Here is a 23291-nt window from a genome sequence, read left to right as displayed (position 1 = left end):
CATGAGCAGAGCTTAGGACTGCAGTACTGCAGCTTTACCACTCTGCGTCACAGGCTCTTAAGGGGCACTATAGTATATAATATAATATAATATAATATAATATAATATAATATAATATAATATAATATAATATAATAATATAATATAATATAATATAATATAATATAATATAATATATAGTATATTACATAGTATATAATATATATATCAGGGGTGGCCAACTATCTCTATAGATGTTTTTTGCCTATAACTCCCATCAGCCCAGCCATCAGTCATGCTGGCTGGGGCTGATGGGAGTTGCAAGCAAAAAACATCTGGAGAGCTACCACTGGCCACCCCTGATATATAGAGTGCCAACAACCAAGGGGAAGGGCAAAAAAACCCCCAAATGGAGAGAAAAGCCACCCACTGGACGAGGTGGACGTACTTGGGGATGGGCGAGAAGATGCTGAGGCCGGCCCGGAACTTCTTGATGGTGCCGCTGGCCTTGAACCAGCTGTGCCGCTTCTCCTGCTGGGTCTTCAGGAAATCGTTGCTGAGGTGTTTCCATTGCTGAGATGTGAACAGGCCCAGGATCCTAGGGGGAAGCAGAAGGCAGTTGGCAGACTAGGGAAAGCCCACCTGGCAGAGCTCTTGCTCGTTCCAAGGCTCCCCTCAACAGATTTGGCAGCATCAACGGGAAGGAAGGAGAGAAACGGCACTTTGGGCAGAGAACTGAAGGTGAGGGAGACGACAGAACCGAAGGGAAAGGAGAGACAACAGAGAGGGAAGGGACAGGTCATCTGAGAGGAAAGAACACCATTTTTAATCAACAGAGAGAAAGACCAGGGCAGGGATCCTCCCAACCTTTTTGAGCCTGTGGGGGCATTTAGAACAGTGGGTGCAGTCATAAAACCAGCTGCCACAAAATGGCGGCCACAAGAGGCGGAGCCAGACACAAAATGACTGTGCCACTGATCTTCAGCAGCACAGTACAGATCCCTGTTCTGTGATGGCAGCTGCCACCGAAGCAGAGTTCAAAAAATTCTGCACAGTCAATCAGCTCTCCAATAGCCAATCCGAACCCTTGCTGGGCAAAAGCCCTACTTGGCCCCACCCACTTCCTCTCAGTGGGTGCCAGAAAAAGTGTTGGTAGATGTTGTGGCGCCCCTGGGCACTGAGCTGGAAACTCTTGGACTAGGGTCATGCATTACTGTCCTAAATGGGACTACAACAGAAAACCAAGAAAGAACTACAAAGAAAGAGAGCCTGTCACTTCCTGGGGAAGCCTGTTCCACTGAGTAACCCCTCTAACTGCCAGGAAATTCTTCCCATGGCTTTTTTTGTAGCAGGAACTCCTTTGCATATTAGGCCACACACCCCTGATGTAGCCAATCCTCCAAGAGCATACAGGGCTGTTAGTACAGGGCCTGCTGTAAGCTCCAGGAGGATTGGCTACATCAGAGGGGTGTGGCCTAATATGCAAAGGAGTTCCTGCTACAAAAAAAGCTCTGGTTCTTCCTAACGTTTAGCTGAAAACTCTTCTGATTTAATTTCAACCTCTTGGTCCTGAAGGATAAAAAGGGGACAGGTGAATGAGCCGTAGGGTAGCCATGCCACTGAAGGGCGAATTAAGGGGAATGCCTCACACAGTGATGATCCAGCCCTGTTATCTGTGCTGAAGTTTCCAAAAGTCTGCATTCCTCAACTCATAAGGCAAATTATTTCAAACTAACCTTTAACACAAATCCTGGTGGTTGTTGTTTTTAAGTATAGTAGTCAGCAGCTTGTAGCGTACCATAGATACGGTAGCAGTATTCTTAAAACTACATTGAAGTAAGCATAGATAGTTTTCCTCAGGGCTTTTTTTGTAGCAGGAGCTCCTTTGCATATTAGGTCACACACCCTGATGTAGCCAATCCTCCAAGAGCTCACAGTAGACCCTGTATGAAGAGCCCTGTAAGCTCTTGGAGGACGGGCTACATCAGGGGTGTGTGGCCTAACATGTAAAGGAGTTCCTGCTACAAAAAAAGCCCTGGCTTTCCTATTGGCTTAGAGTTAGTGCAGCGCTTAGTAGGCATGCATGGGTTATAGGTTACTGCCTTCTCGTGATGCAAAACTTTTTATAAGTACCGAACATGATCAACGTCACCTTTAACATTCTTAAGAACAGATGCTTCCTTTGATTTTGATCTAACAATAAAGAAAAGAGTTTTGACTGCAGTTGTTGGTAATGATTTGGACCCCTTATTTGAACCCAAGATAAAATGTGTAATTTTCAGCCCCACATACTTTTTCAACTGAAGGCCCAGTCCAAACCCTTCCTTATTGGACGGCTGGAAAACTTCGATAGACGGTTCTGGAGAACGAGACCAAAGAAATCTATTAAGATATTTAAACACATGCGAAAATAAAATAACATTTTGTCCCTTGACCTTTGTAGTCGTACAGCTCACACCCCGTGAGAAGAGGATTTAAGGAAAGCAAGATGCAGGAGAGCAAATGAGAATCAACTATAGTCTAACCTTAGTTTTGAGGGATGTTTTTGTTACTTAGGGGTACTTCTCACCTCCTCAGACACAAAGGCAACCCTTTCCACAACCATCCACAATTAACCAATTCTCTGACGGCAGTGTGTGCAGTACAGCCAGGAGATCTGAAGACTGTCTGACCGCCAGATGTTCTAGCTCATTTAGTGCTATGTATCACTAGGTGGTGAGCGAGACTTTTTTTTAAGGCAGGAAATGTTTCAGAGAGCGTTTGCCGTTGCCTGCCTTTGCTTCACAACCCTGGTATTTCTTGGAGGTCGCCCACCTGAATACTAGCCAGAGACAACCTGGTTTTGCTTCTGAAATCTGACAGGATTGGGCTAGCCTAGACTATCCAGGTCAGGCCATCCCCAACCCTGTTCCTTCTCGTTCATTTTAGATCAAATGGTATAGCAGATGGGAGAGCCAGCCGCTGCGAGATGCAAGGTCGAATTTCCACTCTGCAGTGGAAGCTTGTTGGATGATCTTGCGTGGATCACTCTGCTCAGCTCCACCTGTCTCGGAGGGGTGCATTGAGGATAAAATGAAGGAGGGGAGAACAATGTTATAAGCTGCTTTGGGTCCCCAACCAGGGTGAAAAGCATAGACTCATAGAGTTGGAAGGGACCTCCAGGGTCATCTAGTCTAAACCCCTGCGCAATGCAGGAAACTCACAAACACCTCCCCCAAAATTCACAGGATCTTCATTGCTGTCAGATGGCCATCTAGCCTCTGTTTAAAAACCTCCAAGGAAGGAGAGCCCACCACCTCCTGAGAAAGCCTAATCCACTGAGGAACCACTCTAACCATCAGGAAGTTCACAGAATCATGGAGTTGGAAGGGACCTCCAGGGTCATCTAGTCCAACCCCCTGCACAATGCAGGAAACTCACAAACACCTCCCTCTAAATTCACAGGATCTTCATTGCTGTCAGATGGCCATCTAGCCTCTGTTTAAAAACCTCCTAGGAAGGAGAGCCCACCACTTCCCAAGGAAGCCTGTTCCACTGAGGAATCGCTCTAACGGTCAGGAAGTTCTTCCTGATGTTGAGCCGGAAACTCTTTTGATTTAATTTCAAACCATTGGTTCTGGTCCTACCTTCTGGGGCCACAGAAAACAATTCCACACCATCCTTCAAGTATTTGAAGATGGTGATCATATCACCTCTCAGCCACTTCCTCTACAGGTTAAACATCCCCAGCTCCTTCAGCCTTTCCTCATAGGACTTGACTCCAGCCCCCTCACCATCGTCATCGCCCTCCTCTGGACCCGTTCCAGCTTGTCTATATCCTTCTTAAAATGTGGTGCCCAAAACTGGACACAATACTCCAGGTGAGGTCTTACCAGAGCAAAGCGATACCATCACGTGATCTGGACACTATACTTCTGTTGATACAGCCCAAAATTGCATTTGCCTTTTTAGCCACTGCATCACACTGTTGACTCATGTTCAGCGTATGATCCACTAAGACCCCTAGATCCTTTTCGCACTTACTACTGCTAAGACAAGTCTCCCCCATCCTATAACCATGCATTGGATTTTTCCTACCTAAATGCAGAACTTTACATTTATCCCTGTTAAGCAGGGTATCATTATCTCAGCAAAACACGGTTGCTAGTCTGAGGGAGCATAGATTCTCTATTTTGAATAGAAAGGTAAAGGCAGTCCCCTGTGCAAGCACCAGTCATTTCCGACTCTGGGGTGACGTTGCTTTCACATTTTCACGGCAGACTGTTTACAGGGTGGTTTGCCATTGTCTTCCCCAGTCATCTACACTTTCCCCCCAGCAAGCTGGGTCCTCCTTTTACCAACCTCAGAAGGATGGAAGGCTGAGTCAACCTGGAGCCGGCTACCTGAAAACCCAGTTTCCACCGGGGATTGAACTCAGGTCATGATCAGGGAGCTCAGACTGCAGTACTGCAGCTTTTATACTCTACACCACGGGGTTCTTACATTTTGAATATAGCCCTCTGTGAAACAATTTTGATGTCAGGGGTGTGGCCTAATATGCAAATGAGTTCCTGATGGGTTTTTCCCCAGAAAAAAACCCATTTGTGAAACAATAGTGATGACAGGGGATGTGGCCTAATATGCAAATAAGTTCCTGCTGGGCTTCTTCCAGAAAAAAACCGTGTGTGAAATAATAGTGCTGTCAGGGGGTGTGGCCTAATATGCAAATGAGTTCCTGCTGGGCTTCTTCCAGAAAAACTCCGTTTGTGAAACAATGGTGATGCCAGGGGGTGTGGCCTAATATGCAAATAAGTTCCCACTGGGCTTTTTCTCTACAAAAAAAGCCCTGAATATACTTTTAGTACTTTGTCTACTTGTTAGGCATGCCACACAAAATAAATGGTGACGATGATGAGGATGGTATGATCTTGCCCTTGAAGACATGGCTGGTACCTAGGCCGGGAGGTTTCTACAGCCCAGTGTTGGGGCTACTCACACAAAATAAATGGTGACGATGATGAGGATGGTATGATCTTGCCCTTGAAGACATGGCTGGTACCTAGGCCGGGAGGTTTCTACAGCCCAGCGTTGGGGCTACTCACCTGGGCCATCCAGGTACTGGGAAAGGGAGAACCGCAACCGCAGGACGATGGGCTCAGTCCGTAGGACCTTCCAGGCCGTCGCCACCTCCTCCTGCAAAGAGAACTGGACCGTCACCGTGGCCGTGCGATAGATGTGGAGGGCAGGGGGATGAGAGACAAGGACCAGGAATAGAATGGGATGGAAATCACTACTGTGGGATCTGAATGGCATGGGTTTAGAGCACCGCTGCAATAATTCGTCTCCTGGATTCTCCTCTACAGACAGGAAAATCCAAGAGGTGAAAGACTAGGGTTGCACAACATCTAGCCACTGGTGCCTGTGCAGAAGATGGGCCCTGCCAACTCTCGGCAGTCTCTCCACCGCATTGTTCACTGAAAGTATTTCTACATAAAGTAATTTCTGCTTGTAACAAGAAGCTCATGATGCCTAGGGCTTGGAGGAGCTGTGGCTCACTGGCAGAGCATCTGCTTTGCACGCAGAAGGTCAGGGGTTCATTCAGTCCCTGATGCCGCCAGGAGAAAAGTTCTGGCAGGGCTTTCTCTGTAGCAGAAACTCCTTTGCATATTAGGCCACACCCCCTGATGTAGCCAATCCTCCTGGAGCTTACAGTAGGCCCTGTAAGAAGATCCCTGTAAGCTCTTGGGGGACTGGCAACATCGGGGAGGTGTGGCCTAATATGCAAAGGAGTTCCTGCTACAAAAAAAAGCCTTGAGTTCTGGTCTGAGCTAATGTGTCATCTGCACTCTGGATCGTGTCATATGTGATGCTTGTTCAGATTTCTGTAATCTTATTCCTAGTACATGACTTATTAGTTATTTCATCATTGATTTTTATTGACTTGCACTGCTTTGAGTCTCAGCAAGACGTGTGGATTAACTAAATAGAATAACATAGAGCTGAAAGGGACCTCAAGGGTCATCTAGCCAGACCCCTGTGCAACACAGAACATTCACAACTACTGCCCACCCCGCAGTGACCCCTGTTCTATACCCAGAGGAAGGCAAAAAACTCTGCAGGATCCCTGGCCAACCTGGCCTGGAAGGAAATCGCTTCCTGACCCCCAAGGGGGAGATCAGCATTACCCTGGCAAGTAAGAAAGGACCACAAGAATCGAGCGCTGGCTCAGTGGTAGAGCATCTGCTTGGTGAGCAGAAGGTCCCAGGTTCAATTCCCGGCATCTCCAACTAAAAGGGTCGAGGCAAATAGGCGTGAGAAACTTCAGCTTGAGACCCTGGAGAGCCGCTGCCAGTCTGAGTAGGCAATACTGACTTCGATGGACTGAGGGTCTGATTCAGTAGAAGGCAGCTTCATACGTTCATGACCATCTAGAACAGGGTGGCCAAGCTGTGGCTAGGGAGCCACATGTGGCTCTTTTACACATATTGTGTGGCTCTCCAAGCCCTGCTTGGAGAAGGTATTTGTCTCTTTAAAACATTTCTTCAAGCCAGCTGGCAGAATGGAGAATGCATTTAAAGTTAAAATTGCTTTCTTTCCACCTTCCCCTTCTTCCCTTCCCCCTATCTATTTGGCTTCTTTCCTTCCTTGCAGCTCTCAAACATCTGACATCCATTTCTTCTGGCTCTTAAATTAAGCAAGGTTAGCCACCCCTGAGCTAAACTCTGCTTAAAAATCAAAAACACCCTTGATTTAATTTCAATCCAATGGTTCTGAGGCAACAGAAAACAGCTCTGCTCCATCCTCTATATCAGGGGTGACCAACAGTAGCTCTCCAGACGTTTTTTGCCTACAACTCCCATCAGCCCCAGCCATTGGCCATGCTGGCTGGGGCTGATGGGAGTTGTAGGCAAAAAAACATCTGGAGAGCTACCATTGTCCACCCCTGCTCTATATGACAGCCCTTCAAATACATGAAGATGTGGAGCAGAAGATTCTTCCCCACCCCACAGTTCTGGGCTTCCCCTAGACCTACGCAGTTTCCAGATTTCTATCAGATTTATACAAGAAGACAGAAGACTTTTAGATTTCGAGATCTTGGGAAACTAACTATTGCTGGTTGTTTTAAAATATAATTAATGATTGCTTTGAAAAGTAAAGGGGGGGGGAAGGAGAACATAGTTTAAATATAAGACCATATATAATATGTTAATTCTGAAGAACTGAACAGTTACCATTTAGTACTTTTCATAAGTAAAGAGAAATAAGTTATATACTGTAGATATTTTTAGAGGGGTTGTAATAATTTACTTTAAATATTATTTGAAGTTTATATATATATATGCTGTTTCTTTTGATTACATATGATAATTTAATCAGTTGTATGCCATTCTTCAATGAAACACTATGGATTTAAAAATACATGAAGATGGTCATCATATCACCTCTAAGTCATCTCATCTCCAGGTTAAACATACCCAGCCTCCTTTAATCTTTCCTCATTATTTTGTTGCAGCGTTCCTCAGTTTTGGAATTCTACTTACCGTCTGAATCACAACAGTTTTCTAAACTGTATTCTGTAATTCTGCAATCCAGATTTTTAAAAATGGGAGTGTTTGTTGTATGTATATATTTTACTTATGCTATATATGTATTATACTCCTATTAGCAGATGACTCTCTAATTTATATGACCCAGTTTTATTTCCCTGTGGGTGGTACATATTATAATGTCTACTGCCTTTATTTCCAGCAGACTTCAATGCAGTGCACAACATTTATGACCACCTAAATCTGCAAAACTGGCATTTAAAATGACAGCAGCAAAGCCAATTCAATAATCCTGGGAGAGCAAAGAACCTCAAAGTCAACTGCCAAAGACACACTGAAAAAGAAAAACAAAAACTTGGCCTGCCCTTAGAGCGACAGTAAGAATGAAGGACCAATCCCCCACTAACCTTATGCTAGTGTCCTCCGTGGGGCTTCTGTCAAATTTCACACTATCTGCCCCAGGGCTGCAAGTCGCTCTGCCTCTTTCGAGCAGCAAACAAGAGCCTCTAAAAATCAGTTTCTGTTTGCCGCGTGAAAAAGGCAAAGCTAGTTGGAGCCCTGGGCCAGATAGTGTGAAATCCGACGGAAGCCCCGTGGAGAAGAGGAGTGTGAGAGCGGCACAAGGCTAATGGGAAATCGGTCAACTTTGGGGAGGAGATTCCAGAAATTGGAAGCTGCAGCAGAATCAGTCTCCATGTAAGATCATTCAACAGAATCATATTGGTTATCAAGGGATCTTGAGTATAAAGGGACTCTATTTATCACATATATAATTTATATCCCACCTTTCCTCTTGGCTTGACACAGCTCACAATAATAATTAAAACATCCCCAGCTAAAAACCAAAGACAAAATAGCAAGATCCAAATCTTTCCTATCCCGTGGAATAATATGAGCTGTCCGTGGTCCTGAAATGTCATCCCACAGATATATCTGCGGTGGAGCCATCAACTCACAGCCGAATTATGGTGACCCTGTGGTGGGGAGGGCAAACTTGTAATGAGCCAAATAGAATAAATATCAGATGTCTGAGAGCTGCAAGACACGAACATCAGATGTTTAAGAGCCACAAGGAAGGAAGGAAGGAAGGAAGGAAGGAAGGAAGGAAGGAAGGAAGGAAGGAAGGAAGGAAGGAAGGAAGGAAGGAAGGAAGGAAGGAAGGAAGGAAAGCAAATAGATGGGAGGAGGAAGGGAGGTGGAAATAAAGCAACTTTAACTTTAAATGCCTTCTCCAAGCTGCTGGCTGGATTGACTTGGAGAAGTGATTTAAAGAGACAAATGCCTTCTCCATGCTGGCTGATGGGACGGTGGGGGCTTCGAGAGCCACACAATATGTCTGAAAGAGCCACACGTGGCCCGCAAGCTGCTGTCTGGCCACCCCTGCTGCAGGGTTTCCAAGGCAGATGTTCAGAGGTGGTTTGCTATTGCCTGCCTCTGCCTAGATCAAGATGGGCAGCTGTAGCAGCAGAAAACAGCAAGAGCATAGTAGCACCTTGAAGACTAGCAAAACTTGTGGCAGGGGAAGAGCTTTTGTGAGTCACTGCTTGTGTCTAGTGACTCGCAAAATGTCCTCCCCTGCCACAAACTTTGATAGACTTTAAGACTTTGAGAGCCAGTCTGGTGTCGTGGTGAAGTGTGCAGACTCTTATCTGGGAGAACAGAGTTTGATTCCCCACTCCTCCACTTGCACCTGCTGGAATGGCCTTGGGTCAGCCACAGCTCTTGTAGGAGTTGTCCTTGAAAGGACAGCTTCTGGGAGAGCTCTCCCAGCCCCACCCACCTCACAGGGTGTCTGTTGCGGGGAGGGGGAAGGAAAAGGAGATTGTGACCACTCCGAGATCCAGAGTATAGGGCGGGATATGAATCCAATATCATCTTCTTCTTACAGGTGCTCCTGGTCTCTTGCTCTTTTCTACTGCCTCTGCATAGCAACCCTGGGCCTTCCTTGGTGATGTTCCAGCCATGTATTGCCCAGGCCAACCCCGCACTTCCAAAAAGATGTTACAGCATTGTAAAAGATGCAGAAAAGGGGCAACTAAAATGATTAAGAAAATAGAGCATCTTCCCTATGAAGAAAGGTTAAAGAGGCTAGGAGGGCTCTTTAGCTTGGAAAAACAATGGCTGAGGGGTGACATGATGCAGGTTTACAAAATATGCATGGGATAAATAAGGTAGAGAAAGAAGTACTTTGCTCACAATACAAGGACTCGGTACTCAATGGAATCGATGAGAAGTGGGCTTAGAATAGATAAAAAGACGTCTTTCTTCACCCAAAGAGGAATTAACACATGGAATTTACTGCTGCAAGGAGTGGTGGCGGCTGCAAGCATAGACAGCTTCAAGAGGGGACTGGAGAAACATCTGGAGCAGAGGTCCATCGGTGGCTCTTAGCCATAAGGTATAGGAACTCTCTGTCTGAGGCAAGTGATGCAAGTGATGCTCTGTATTCTTGGTGCTGGAGGGGAGCAACAGTGGGAGGGCTTCTAGAATTCTGGCCCTGCTGATGGCCCCTGTGTTTTGGCCACTGTGTAGCACAGAATATTGGACTGGATGAACCATTGGTCTGATCCAACATGGCTTCTATTATGTTTTTATGCTTTGCTTCTGAGATCTGACAAAATCAAGCTAGCGTGTGCCATCCAAGTCAGGACATCACATATATTATCCTTGTGTCTTAGACCCAAAAGCATCCTAATTTTCAAGTTAGTCTCATTTCTTAGACTTTAAGCCATACGTATTCGACTACCTGCAGTCATTGTAGGATGCTGGTTAGCACACTGGGGCCTAGTAGGGCCAGGTTCAAATTCCCACTCAACCACTGAGTGATCTTGGGCCAATCACTCTTTCTTTCAGCCTATCCTACCTTACAGGGCTACTGTTAGGATAAGACGGAGGACAGAACTGTGAGTTCCTCGGGAAAAGGTGGGTTAGAAATGTGATAAATAAACTATAAAGAAATATACTGATCTACAGGCTTCTCTGCAACAGAAAGAACAGGCATTAGATCAACTACTAGTTTTGTGTTTTAAGTTTGATGTAAAAGGTAAATAGGTAATGGTAGTCCCCTGTGCAAGCACCAATTGTTTCCAACTCTGGCGTGACGTCACTTCACGATGTTTTCATGGCAGACTTTTTACAGGATGATTTGCCATTGCCTTCCCCAGTCATCTACACTTTCCCCCCAGCAAGCTGGGTACTCATTTTACTGACCTCGGAAGGATGGAAGGCTGAGTCAACCTTGAGTCAGCTACCTGAACCCAGCTTCCGCCGGGATCGAACTCAGGTCATGAGCAAAGCTTGGACTGCAGTACTGCAGTTTACCACTCTGCGCCAAGGGGCATCCATTATATTATTATATGATAATGGCATCCATTATATTGTTCCTTCTTTCCACATCCCTTAGCCATAAGAGCAGAGCATTCTATCGAGGATGAACCCAGAAGTCTTATGACCTTTTTCTCAAGGGTCTTGGGTACAGGCCTCTCCCATTATCTACTCCCTGATCTTTGTAACAAAAGATGCCAGGGACTGAACCCAAGACCTTCACCATGCAAAGCAGATGCTCTGTCACTGAACCACAATCTCAGGTCAATGTCTTTCTCATGGCCTACTGCCAGATCCCTGTAATGGGAGGCTCCAGGGATTGAATCTGGGACCTTCTGCATGCCAACCAGATATTCTACCACTAAGCCAGGGACCTCTATCGCAAGAGGAAGGGACTTTTCAGTTGTGGCCCCTACCCTGCAGAATCCACTCAGACAACACCCCACTCTCTCTGTATTCCTGATGTAGGGAACTGCAGATTCAACGCCCATGCCCTGCCAGACTTGCTTAGTTTCTGCAGGGCATGCAAGGCTGAATTGTTTAAGTTGGCCTTTAGAGCAGGGGTGTCAAACTCATTTGTTATGAGAGCTGGATCTGATGTAAGTGAGACCTTGTCTGGCCGGGCCGTGTTGGGCTGGGCCATGTGCATGCCTATTTAAGATTAAATAGAGGGATATAAGATTTAAGATTAAATATTTAAGATTAAATAGCAGGGATATAAACTTTATAAAGGACACAGACACAATTAAAGATTTTTTTTAAAGAACTGCTGTGCGATTGAGAGAGCCTGGCAAAGCAAGCTCTTCCTCCCCAAGGGAGGGGCCTCAGCCAATGGAGAAAATAGAGGCTTTGCTCTGTAGCTCCAGTGCAACTGAGCAAGCCTTGCAAAGCACGCTGAGATGCAGAAGGAAGCAAGAGAGAGGGAGAAGGAAGCAGACAAGAGCCAGTTGCTCGGGGACCTGATAGGAGCCCTTCGAGGGCCTGATTCGGCCCCCAGGCCACATGTCTGACACCCCTGCTTTAGAGGGTGGCTGTTTTAATAGCAGTCTGATAATCACCACATATTTGAATGTGTTAATATTTCATATGTGTAATTTGTGTTTAGGTTGTTTTCACCTTATTAGTTTTAGTGTTGTGAGTCGCCACGAGATCTTTTGAGTGAGTGGCAGCCAAAAAACTAATTAATTAATTAATCCTGCTGTCTGACCCCTGTAACTGGAAATGTCAGCATTCGAACCTGTGATCTACTACTGAGCCACAGCCCCAGGGACGTAACATTACTGCCCCGTTACTGAAATTTGCTAAGGAAGCTTGAGAATTTCTAGCCAATCTAGTGGCCCTAAAGATGAGGGTCTCTCAGATTTCTGGGTTACAAATTTTTGGACGAACTGAGCAAATACAAGCACATACACCTCCTCGCACGCCAGCATATGTTCATTACTCACATCTAGAAAGCCGATATTGATATGCAGGTCAATATCCACGTCGTCAATGGTCCCATATTCTCTGTGGAGGAAAGGAGAAAGGATTAGCAGAAGGCCGGTGAGAGAAAGAATGAGAGCTGCAGAAGGACAGTTTTCCAGCAAGGCTACCATATGCCCTTATTCCAGAACGGCATAATCCTACCGAATATGGCAAACGCAACTTGCCACAGAACAGGTCCAGCTTTTTATTACCGTATACAGAGATCAACTGTTACTAAAATGATTTTTATTACTGCAGTTCTGATTTAGCTGTTCCCCCTAAAACAGGAATAGGCAGATGACTTTACAGATGCACAGGGCTATTTTTGTAGCAGGAACTCCTTTGCATATTAGGCCACAACCCCCTGATGTAGCCACTCCTCCTGGAGCTTACAGTAGGCCCTGTAAGAAAAGTCCTGTAAACTCTTGGAGGATTGGCTACATCAAGGAGGGTGCGGCTTAATATGCAAAGGAACTCCTGCTACAAAAAAACAAAGCCCTGCAGATTCATACCACTCTGACATTTCCTGCCAGGAGAGACAGAAACATTCCAATGAGGGATTGCTGCAGGGACAGCTGCGGGTTCCAAGTGTCTGATTTCTCCAAGGTATATACACTGTGATCCCACGCACTCTCTCTGTATTCCTGATGCAGGAAACTGCTGATCCATCACCAGAAACCTTTGTCCCTTCTGGTCTTCAAAGCAGCTATCGGGACCTCCAGGTGGGCCAGGTGGCTTTACCTGCTGGATCTTGAGCCCTTTTCTGCTGCCTTTTGGAAGGACTTAAGGGGAAGGGCTCTTGCCACTCTTTGCAGTCCCTGCCCCAGGGATCCCCGAAGCCCTTAGGATGCCTCCCGGCACATCCAAAGTCTTTCCAAAATCGAGTCTGCAGGGCAAAAACCCGTTGGCTTACCCAACATGATCCCTTGACCGTGACCCACAGGAGACCTGGGTCTTTCTTTTAAATGAACACCTTCCTCCATGGCGCAGACTGACCGAGAGGGAGATCGTGGAGTCGTGGTAGACGACTCACTGAAAATGTCAAGACAGTGTGCGACTGCAATAAAAAAGGCCAATGCTATGCTAGGAATTGTTAGGAAGGGAACTGAAAACAAATCAGCCAGTAACACAATAAAACAGGTAAAGATCATCTCTTGTGCAAGCACCAGTTGTTTCCAACTCTGGGGCGATGTCACATCACGACGTTTTCATGGCAGACTTTTTACGAGGTGCTTTGCCACTGCCTTCCCCAGTCATCTACACCTTCCCTCCAGCAAGCTGGGTACTCATCTGACCGACCTCAGAAGGATGGAAGGCTGAGTCAACCTCCAGCCGGCTACCTGAACCCAGCTTCTACCGGGATCGAACTCAGAATCAGAACTCAGGGTTGTCATATAGAGGATGGTGTGGAATTGTTTTCTGTGGCCCCAGAAGGTAGGACCAGAACCAATGGGTTGAAATTAAATCAAAAGAGTTTCCGGCTCAACATCAGGAAGAACTTCCTGACAGAGCGATTCCTCAGTGGAACAGGCTTCCTCGGGAGGTGGTGGGCTCTCCTTCCTAGGAGGTTTTTAAACAGAGGCTAGATGGCCATCTGACAGCAATGAAGATCCTGTGAATTTAGGGGGAGGAGTTTGTGAATTTCCTGCATTGTGCAGGAGGTTGGACTAGATGACCCTGGAGGTCCCTTCCAGCTCTATGATTCTGGTTGTGAGCAGAGCTTAGGACTGCAGTACTGCAGCTTTACCACTCTGCGCCACGGGGCTCTTACTGTATCATAATGACTCTGTATAAATCCATGGTGTGGCCTCAGTTGGAGTACTATGTACAATTCTGGTCACCACACCTCAAAATATACATATTATGGCATTGGGAAAAGTTCAGAAAGGGGCAACTAGAATGATTAAAGAGTTGGAACGCTTTCCCTAGGAAAAAAAGTTAAAGTGCTTGGGGCTCTTTGGCTTGGAGAAAAGATGACTGAGAGGTGACATGATAGAGGTTTATAAGATTATGCATGGGGCAAGAAAGATAGAGAAAGAAGTACTTTTCTCCCTTTCTCACAATACAAGAACTCATGGGCACTCCATGAAATTGCTGAGCAGTTGGGTTAAAAAGGATAAAAGGAAGTACTTCTTCACCCAAAGGGTGATCAACGCATGGAATTCACTGCCACAGGAGGTGGTGACAGCAGCTACAAGCATAGATGGCTTCAAAAGGGAACAGGATAAGCATATGGAGCAGAGGTCCATCAGTAGCTATTAGCCACTGGGGCAGTGGTGCTCTGTATTCTTGGTACTTGGGGGGGAGCGGGCAACAGTGGGAGGACTTCTAGTGTCCTGGCCCCACTGATGGACCTCCTGATGGCACCTGGGGTTTTGGGCCACTGTGTGACACGGGAGTGTTGGACTGGGTGGGCCACTGGCCTGATCCAACATTGCCTCTTTTATGTTCTTATGGTTTCTGCTCAGCTTAAGGCCGGACTCCCAATGCACAGCCCCTCCTGTACAAAGAGAACCCCCGATACATCCATTTGGCATGGTCGCCACAGCTCTGCACTCAGCTCTGATGGGGTACATGCACATGGCCCATGAGGTTTCCACCTCAGTGCGCCAGCTGCAAACCACCCCCGGCTTCTCTCTCCAGGCGCAGCCTCCCTACTGCATCTGCTCTTGCTAATTGGCGTTTCTGCTTCAGAAGGCAGGGGGGAGAGGTAATTTGCCCCACGGCAGTCGGAGCCCAGCAATGCGCACGCACAGCCTGCGAAAGGCTCTTTGCAGGAACCGAAGCAATGCCCCTGGAAAAAAAACGACTGCGTTGTTCTTTCGAAGCGACTTGATTTAGACGGAGGGAAGGAAGGAAGGGCTCTTCTGCTGCCGAAGCACTAAGGCGGCTTTGTGTGCGATGCCAAGGAGGGCTTCCCGAATGCTCTGATCCCAAAGAAATGCTCCACACACTGTCTTTTTGGGAGAGGAAGGGACATGGGTGCGACTGAGCAAAGGAAGATGTGCTGCACAGATCAAGATGAGTAGCTGGGGTTAGTCCATCTGCAGGGCCAGTGTGGTGTAGTGGTGAGGAGAGGCAGACACTAATCAGGAGAACCGAGTTTGATTCCCTGCTCCTCCGCCACACGCAGCCATCTGGGGGACCTTGGGTCAGTCACAGTTCTCTCAAGAGCTCTCTCAGGTCTGCCTGCCTCACAGGGTGTCTGTTCATGGACTCACAGAATGGGGAGAGACCTCCAGGGTCATCTAGTCCAACCCCCTGCACAATGCAGGAAACTCACAAATAAAAAGGTAAAGGTAGTCCCCTGTCCAAGCACCAGTCGTTTCCGACTCTGGGGTGACGTTGCTTTCACAACGTTTTCACAGCAGACTTTTTACGGTTTGCCATTGCCTTCCCCAGTCTTTTACACTTCCCCCCAAGCAAGCTGGGTACTCATTTTACCGACCTCAGAAGGATGGAAGGCTGAGTCAACTCGGAGCCGGCTACCTGAAAACCCAGCTTCCGCTGGGATCGAACTCAGGTCGCGAGCAGAGGGCTCTGACTGCAGTACTGCAGCTTTACCACTCTGCGCCACAAGGCTCTCAAATATCTCCCCCTAAATTCACAGGATCTTCATTGCTGTCAGATGGCCATCTAACCTCTGTTTAAAAACCTCCAAGGAAGGAGAGCCCACCACCTCCTGAGGAAGCCTGTTCCACTGTTGCGGGGAGAGGAAGGGAAAGGAGACCGTAAGATGGTCTGAGTGTAGGGCAGGGTATAAATCCAATCTCCTCTTCTTCTTTCACATGCAGCCAGCTGGGTGCCCTTGGGTCAGTCACAGTTCTCTCAGAGCTGTTCTCTCCAGAGCAGTTCTCTCAGAGCTCTCTCAGCCCCATCCACCTCACAGGGTGCCTGTCGTGGGGAGAGGACGGGAAGGTGATTGTAAGCCGCTCTGAGACTCTGAGGGCACGGCTGCTGTGAGGATGTTTTTAAAATTTAAGATAACATATCTATGTTACGCTGAGCTCCTTGGCATACGGGGAGGATAAAAATGTACAAGGGAAGAATTACTCCAAGCCCGTTTTCTGATCCTGGAAGTGAAGAAGTTGGGGGAAGACAAAAGGGCCAGCTGGGGGAGGAGGGGAGAAAGAAGAGCTTCGCTCCCCTCTTCCAGATGGCCTTTTTCTCACTAAAAGTAGACCCACCCGTTCTGATGGTTTATATGTGAATGGAACAGGGCTCAACAGACGTGGCCCCAGTACTTTTGAGCTTGGGCCTATGCATTTCAGGGTTAACTGGCGGCTTTCCACGACTGGAGTTCCCAGAGAATGATCTGGCCCTTTAAGCTACTGGCTCCAATGTGGGGATTGCGCAGCCAGTCCCAGGAAGGGGGAGATGGACTGGATCTCCCCAGTATCCTCCCCACCCCACATACACACAAGTGAAAACACCTCTCAGAAGAACATCAGAAGAGCCCTGCTGGATCAGAGCAGTGGTCCATCTAGTCCAGCATCCCCTCTCACACAGTGGCCAACCAGTTCTTCTGGAGGGCCAACCATGGGCCAGAGAGACCAAGGCCTTCATAAGAACATCAGAACAGCCCTGCTAGATCAAACCAGTGGTCCACCTAGTCAGCATCCTGTCTCGCACAGTGGCCAGCCAGTTCCTCTGGAGGGCCAACAACAGGGCATAGAGGCCAAGGCCTTCATAAGAACATCAGAACACCTCTCAGAAGAACATCAGAACAGCCCTGCTGGATCAGACCAGTGGTCCATCCAGTCCAGCATCCTGTTTCACACAGGGGTCAACCAGTTCCTCTGGAGGGCCAACAAAAGGGTATAGAGGCTGAGGCCTTCCTAAAAACATCAGAACAGCCCTGCTGGATCAGACCAGTGGTCTATCTAGTCCAGCATCCTGTCCCACACAGGGGCTGACAACAGAACATAGAGGCCAAGGCCTTCCCTTGATGTTGCCTCCTGGCTCTGGGATTCAAAGACTTAGTGCCTCTGAATGTGGAAGGGGATCAGGCTGACTTTGGGAAAATAAACCTCCAGGTGCCCCTTCCTCCGCCACTCCAGTAGCAGCCTGCAATTGCAACACAAGCCTCTAAACGCACAGTGTCTGCAAGAAAGTATTCTGCACTGGTAGGAAACAGCAGCACTGCTTCTTTAGGATCCAAAAAGCCCTCCTTGACAATGGCTGAAGAGCACAGGAACATATTAGTTCAGTCCTCTTTGGTTGCAACATTGATACATTCTGCTGGTTGGTTAATGTCCCTCTCACTTACATTATCTATAGACCCCTGGTACTCACCGGACTGACACAGAATTCTCGCTGTACAGCTCTTTCACTGCTTCAATGTCTGCGTCCAACTGAGGGTGGCGATACAGGTCTGCCGCGCAGGTCCCCTGAGGAAACACACACGCAGAAACTGCAGAAGGGATACAGAACTCCCCATGAATTACGTACTGAGGGGGATCAGGCTGACTTTGGCAGAATAAACCTCCAGGTGCCCCTTCCTCCGCCACTCCAGTAGCAGCCTGCAATTGCAACGCAAGCCTCTAAACGCACAGTCTCTGCAAGAAAAGTATTCTGCACTGGTTGGGAAACAGCAGCACTGCTTCTTTAGGATCCAAAAAGCCCTCCTTGACAATGGCTGAAGAGCACAGGAACATATTAGTTCAGTCCTCTTTGGTTGCAACACTGATACATTCTGCTGGTTGGTTAACGTCTCTCTCACTTACATTATCTACCCATTCATCCTCTCCTACTTCCCTTCGCTGGACCGAAACAACCTTGGTGAAATACTAGAATGCCAAGGGTTAAAGACGGTCTCAGATTATTTCCGAATGCCCCTAACTTCTAAATTTGGACCGCACGTAAGGATATTAACAAAGGGTATTCAGTCTGAGTTTTGACCGCACACTCCTTTGAACACAGCCGCATTGCTCATCCCAAAACTCTCCAGAATTTTACCCCACCCTGCCATGGCCAGGCAAGTAAATTCCAAGCTATTTTTGCATTCCAGGGATACCAAGCCCCTCACCTGTACTCCGTACAGGAATTCTTCCGACTCGTTGTCTCCATCAGAATCATCATCAGTCCAATACTGGCCTTTGATGTCCTAAAAGACAAGAAAAGGATACCGGGGTGTGTGTGTGTGTGTGACTACAGTTGGCAAATGCCACAGTGACGTAGAAACTGCAACAGGAGGTGGTGGCGGCTACAAGCATAGGCAGCTTCAAGAGGGGATTGGATAAACATATGGAGCAGAGGTCCATCAGTAGCTATTAGTCACAGCATGTTGTTGGCATTCTGTGATGCTCTGTGCTCTTGGTGCTTGGGAGGGGGGGCAACAGTGGGAGGGCTTCTAGTGTCCTGGCCCCGCTGGTGGACCTTCTAATGGCGCCTGGGTTTTTCGGCCACTGTATGACAGAGTTGGAATGGATGCGCTACTGGAGTGATCCAACATGGCTTCTTTTGTGTTCTTAAACAGCTGTATAACTTATTTTAAAAATGGCTGGTCTTCACTGGGGAAGGTAAAACCTTGGGTCAGACTTGAAGACCATATCGGCTATGGGTCCAGAGAGTACATAAGGTTTTGGTCATGGTTCACTCTCTCACCTGCTCCAAAAGACTTCTGTTTGAGAAATGATGATGTACAGTAGGAGCCCCCAACATGGTGCCCACTTCCTTCCCAACATCCCGGCCAGCTGCCTCCTTTACCTCCTTCAGCAGGGGCCTTCTGTTGCTCTTCCCCAATCACTCCCAGTTCCAGTTTCTCTGCTTCTACTCCCTTTTTTCTCAAGCAGCCCTTTGTCCCAGAGGAGGCCTTTGCTCCAGAGTGAAATAACCTGACTGGCTTTCCTCCTCTCTGCCCATCCTTTGCTCTTGCCGGCCCAACCGGCTCTCTCCGTGGCTCTGCAATCAAACTGTGGCCATCCGGTTGTGGCAGAAAAGAAAATGGGAATGGGCATCACTTCAGAGGGTAGGTGTGTTAGTCTATAGCAGAGGGGGCCAAACTGCGGCTCAGGAGCCACAGGTGGCTCTTTCACACATTGCGTGGCTCTCAAAGCCCCCGCTGCCCCATCGGCCAGCATCAAGAACGCATTTCTCTCTTTAAATCGCTTCTTCAAGCCAGCCAGATGCATGGAGACCGCATTTAAAGTTGCTTTCTTTTCACCTCTCCCTCCCTCCTCCATCTATTTGCCTTCCAGCCTGCCTGCCTGCCTTCTTTCCTTCCTGTCTTGCAGCTCTCAAACATCTGATGTTTCATGTCTTGTGGCTCTCAAACATCTGATGTTTATTCTATGTGGCTCTTACATTAAGCATGTTCGGCCACCCCGGTATACGAGCCCAGAAGCAACTTAGAAATACATATTGATGTCACATTGGCCCTGATTGGGGGGATTTTACTTGTACTCTTAGGACCTAAACTGGAAAGTATACATTGGCAATATTACTGCCTCCAGCAGATGTAATTGCTACTGACACAAGGCCAGATGCATTTGTGCCCCTCCCCTCCAAAAGAAATGATTTTGTCTCATTCAATTCCAAATTGGAACATTCTGTTTTGGGTCCAATATCAATTGTTTGCTGCCTTACAAGCAGGGCTTTTCAAAAGCTCAGCAGGAATGTATTTGCATATTAGGCCACCTCCCCATATATTACCATTGTTTCACTCAGGGCTTTTTTGTAGAAAAAGCCTAGCAGGAGCTCATTGGCATATTAGGCCACACCTCCTGTTGCCAAGCCAGCCAGAACAACGTTCCTGTGCGTTCCTGCTCAGGAAAAAAAAAAAAAAGCCCTTCTTACCCGTAGAACAGGGACTTTGTTGTATGTTATATTCTGTACTATTTGACCTCCAAAGGAGGCTCTCCTGGGCTGAAACGCAGCAAGTCATAAGAACATAAGAGAAGCCATGTTGGATCAAGCCAGTGGCCCATCCAGTCCAACACTCTGTGTCACACAGTGGCCAAAAAAACCAGGTGCCATCAGGAGGTCCATCAGTGGGGCCAGGACACTAGAAGTCCTCCCACTGTTGCCCCCCCCCAAGCACCAAAAATACAGAGCATCACTTGCCCCATATAGAGAGTTCCAACAATACAACGTGACTAACAGCCACTGATGGACCTTTGCTCCATATGTTGAACCAATCCCTTCTTGAAGCTGGCTATAAGTCATATTTGGTTCTTCTTATAAATTAACACTTTGATTACTTTATGAGGTTTTATTTGGGCCCCTTCAAGATTTTTATATGTTTTTAAAATAAACGTGTACTTTTGTCTATAACTATCGATGTTTTTAACTTTTGGCCTCTTCCTAGTTTTCTGAACTTCCTTTGGAGGTTTTCGCATGGTTGGTTTAGTTTCATTGCCCCCCTCTTTGTGAGTGCATCTTCGAAACCAATGAGATTTTCAGCATATGAGTTTTTGAGAGTACCTGATGAAGGCAGCTTTGACTTTCGAAAGCCGTGAAAACCTGATTAGTCTCTAAGATGGTACTGGATTCGAATCTAGATCCTCTACAGACATACCTTCTGAAGGGCCTGAGTTACAGCCAGTCCTCCCTCCCAGTTCTGGTGATTCCGATAAAGTCTCCATATTAAAAAGTTCCAAATCGCTAGAAATCTGCTAGTAACGGCTTCATTCTCAATAACTGCTGCTTAGTACCTACCACTAGGATAGGAACGGAGCAACTTTTCCCATGACACATTCATGCCGCAGACACAAACACAAACGCCGTAACAATTCTTGCAGAAGTTACCATTCCTGAGCTGACAGACTGCTAAATGCAGAGAGACATCGTGTGCTACCAACCAGATAAGGAGAGCTGAATTCCACCTCCTGACCCCTCTTTCTGCGCCCGTTTCCAAGACTGCTGAAGCAGACACAGGAAACAAAGACACATCAAAAGATCTCAGAGCTTTCCTCAACGAACACTGATGGGGCTTGATTTAAAGCATCGAACCAAGCTGCCAGTTATTCAGATCCACAAACCCCAAAGTTTACAACAACGGGATGCTGCGTGTGTCTCCCCTCTTTTTGATGCTTGCACCGAGCATAACAAATGCCCCCTCCCTCCAATTTCCGACACTACACGTCAAATCCATCTCTTGGCTTTGGACATAAGGGCAGCTTCTCCAGACGCCCCTGGCCGAATGCGCCCCCCAAGCCTACCCCTGCCAGCCTCCCCGCACTCACCATTTGCTTTGTGGGTTCACAGTTGCTCCGTCTTCAGGGCTAGGCCTCGCCACTCCATTCTCCCAGCCAGCCAGAAGAGAGCGGGGAGGCAGACATCCAGGCGGGCGGAAGGGCCTCAATCTCAGGGCGGGGAGTCAGCGCGGGGAGTATGTTCTGCCGTCGTCCTGGCAACCGAGTCACTGTCCTCTAGCAGGCTGAGAGCACGGTGGGTGACGTCAGCGCCATGCAGACACCTGCTCATTGGCCATCGGGAACGCTGCCTGCTGAAAGGGAAACCCAAGACATTTTTTGGCATTTCCATTCAAACCTATAGTAAATACAACGCTGCAGACGGGGAAGCGTAAACCTGGCAAATGGCAGCAGCGCCGTGGAATCGCCTGGGACAATCGGAGCTTGCAGCCAAAATGCCTCCAATTGCAATCAAAAGTAAAAGACATTCACCCGACCAGATCTCATCTCTACAGGGTTGCCAATTTCCAGGAGTTCTTCTGGGATTGCAACCAATCTCTAGACTATGGAGATTGGTTCCTCTGCAGAAAACAGCAGCGTCAGAGGTCAGACTCTATGGTGTGTCACCGATTCTAAGTAAGAACCCTCTCCAAATTCCCCCTCCATTAGCAACCATCTCCCAATCTCCAGGAATTCTCCAGGCTGGAGTTGGCAGCCCTCATACGCAAACCTTTTTCCTTTTAAGTGGGAGGAATAGGACATGACGTTCTGGCCAGGCAAGCGGGCTGAGTGACAGCGATCGACCGCAGGCAATTTTAATTTTGATTAATCCCTCCTGCTGCTTTTAGTTCTCCTGCTCTGCCTTTTGGCTTGACGATTGCCTTTCAAAGCTTGAACGGTTTTAATTATCACGTCCCTTGGGATCCATTAAGCCTAAAGCTGGAGGTCCAAAAATAAAGAGATTCTAAAATCCTGATACATAAATCGGGCCTGTCAAAGAGGGGAAGAGGGACTGTTGTCCAAGGGAGGAAGAAAACAGAGAAGAGCTACTTTAAAAATCAAACGTATTTCGACAAAATCCAGGTTCTTTAAAAATTCAGTTTACGGACCCAGGAAATGCAAAAAAAAAAAAAAATTATTTTATTTAAGTCATTTATACCCTGCCTTTCTCCCCTAACGGGGACACCAAACAGCTTCCGCGATTCGCCTCTCCTCCATTTTATCTTCACTACAACCTCGTGAGGTAGGTTAGGCAGAGAGTGTGTGACTGACCCAAGGTCGTCCAGAGAGCTTCCATGTCAAGAGAAGGGATTGGAACTCTGGACTCCCAGACACTACCCCAACACTCTTAACCGATACATCACCCTGGTTCTCAAAAATTCAATTCAAGCAACACCAATGGAAACAGCTCCTGCCCCCAATTAACTAGTATTTTACTACATCCAGTTTTCGGGAAACGTTTTGGAAAAAAAGGAGGATTGTAGCAGGACTGTCACAGTGCAATCCTGCATGCAGTTACTCCATTCTAAGCCAACTGAAGTCAACGGGTTTAGTCTGCAGTCCCTCTATGCAGCACTGGGGCATTAAACAGAGGTATACCTTCTAACCTCATTTACTTCTATGGATGTAAAAGGATATCACCCTGTTTAGGACTGCAGGGTTAGTTAATTTGGGGAACCTCCCCAGAATCAGAAACACAGGATATATCCAGGGCTTTGCATATTAGGCCACACCCCCTGATGTAGCCAATCCTCCAAGGGCTCTTTGTACAGGGCTCTTCGTACAGGACCTACTGTAAACTCTTGGATGATTGGCTACATCAGGGGATGTGGCCTAAAATGCAAAGGAGTTCATGCTGCAAAAA

General features: G+C 47.3%; 1 protein-coding gene across 1 annotated transcript in view; it reads right to left on the bottom strand.

The window, feature by feature from the left end:
- The window catches only part of PARP6 (poly(ADP-ribose) polymerase family member 6), a 73676-nt gene extending 51929 nt beyond the window's left edge, over window positions 1–21747 (bottom strand). The window contains exons 1-7 of the mRNA XM_060260188.1: window positions 21479–21747; window positions 18322–18399; window positions 17589–17683; window positions 12275–12335; window positions 5061–5151; window positions 2272–2338; window positions 428–577 (exon numbers count right to left, since the gene is read on the bottom strand). Coding sequence (XP_060116171.1) covers window positions 428–577; window positions 2272–2338; window positions 5061–5151; window positions 12275–12335; window positions 17589–17683; window positions 18322–18399; window positions 21479–21481 — 545 coding nt within the window. The 5' untranslated portion in view covers window positions 21482–21747. The remainder of the gene's footprint in view (window positions 1–427; window positions 578–2271; window positions 2339–5060; window positions 5152–12274; window positions 12336–17588; window positions 17684–18321; window positions 18400–21478) is intronic.
- Between the last annotated feature and the right edge of the window lie 1544 nt (window positions 21748–23291).

Source organism: Heteronotia binoei, chromosome 19 (assembly GCF_032191835.1).
Source record: "Heteronotia binoei isolate CCM8104 ecotype False Entrance Well chromosome 19, APGP_CSIRO_Hbin_v1, whole genome shotgun sequence".
Classification (NCBI taxonomy): domain Eukaryota; kingdom Metazoa; phylum Chordata; class Lepidosauria; order Squamata; family Gekkonidae; genus Heteronotia; species Heteronotia binoei.
Note: the sequence above shows the minus strand (reverse complement) of the source record. Positions and strands in the feature narration are given on the sequence as shown.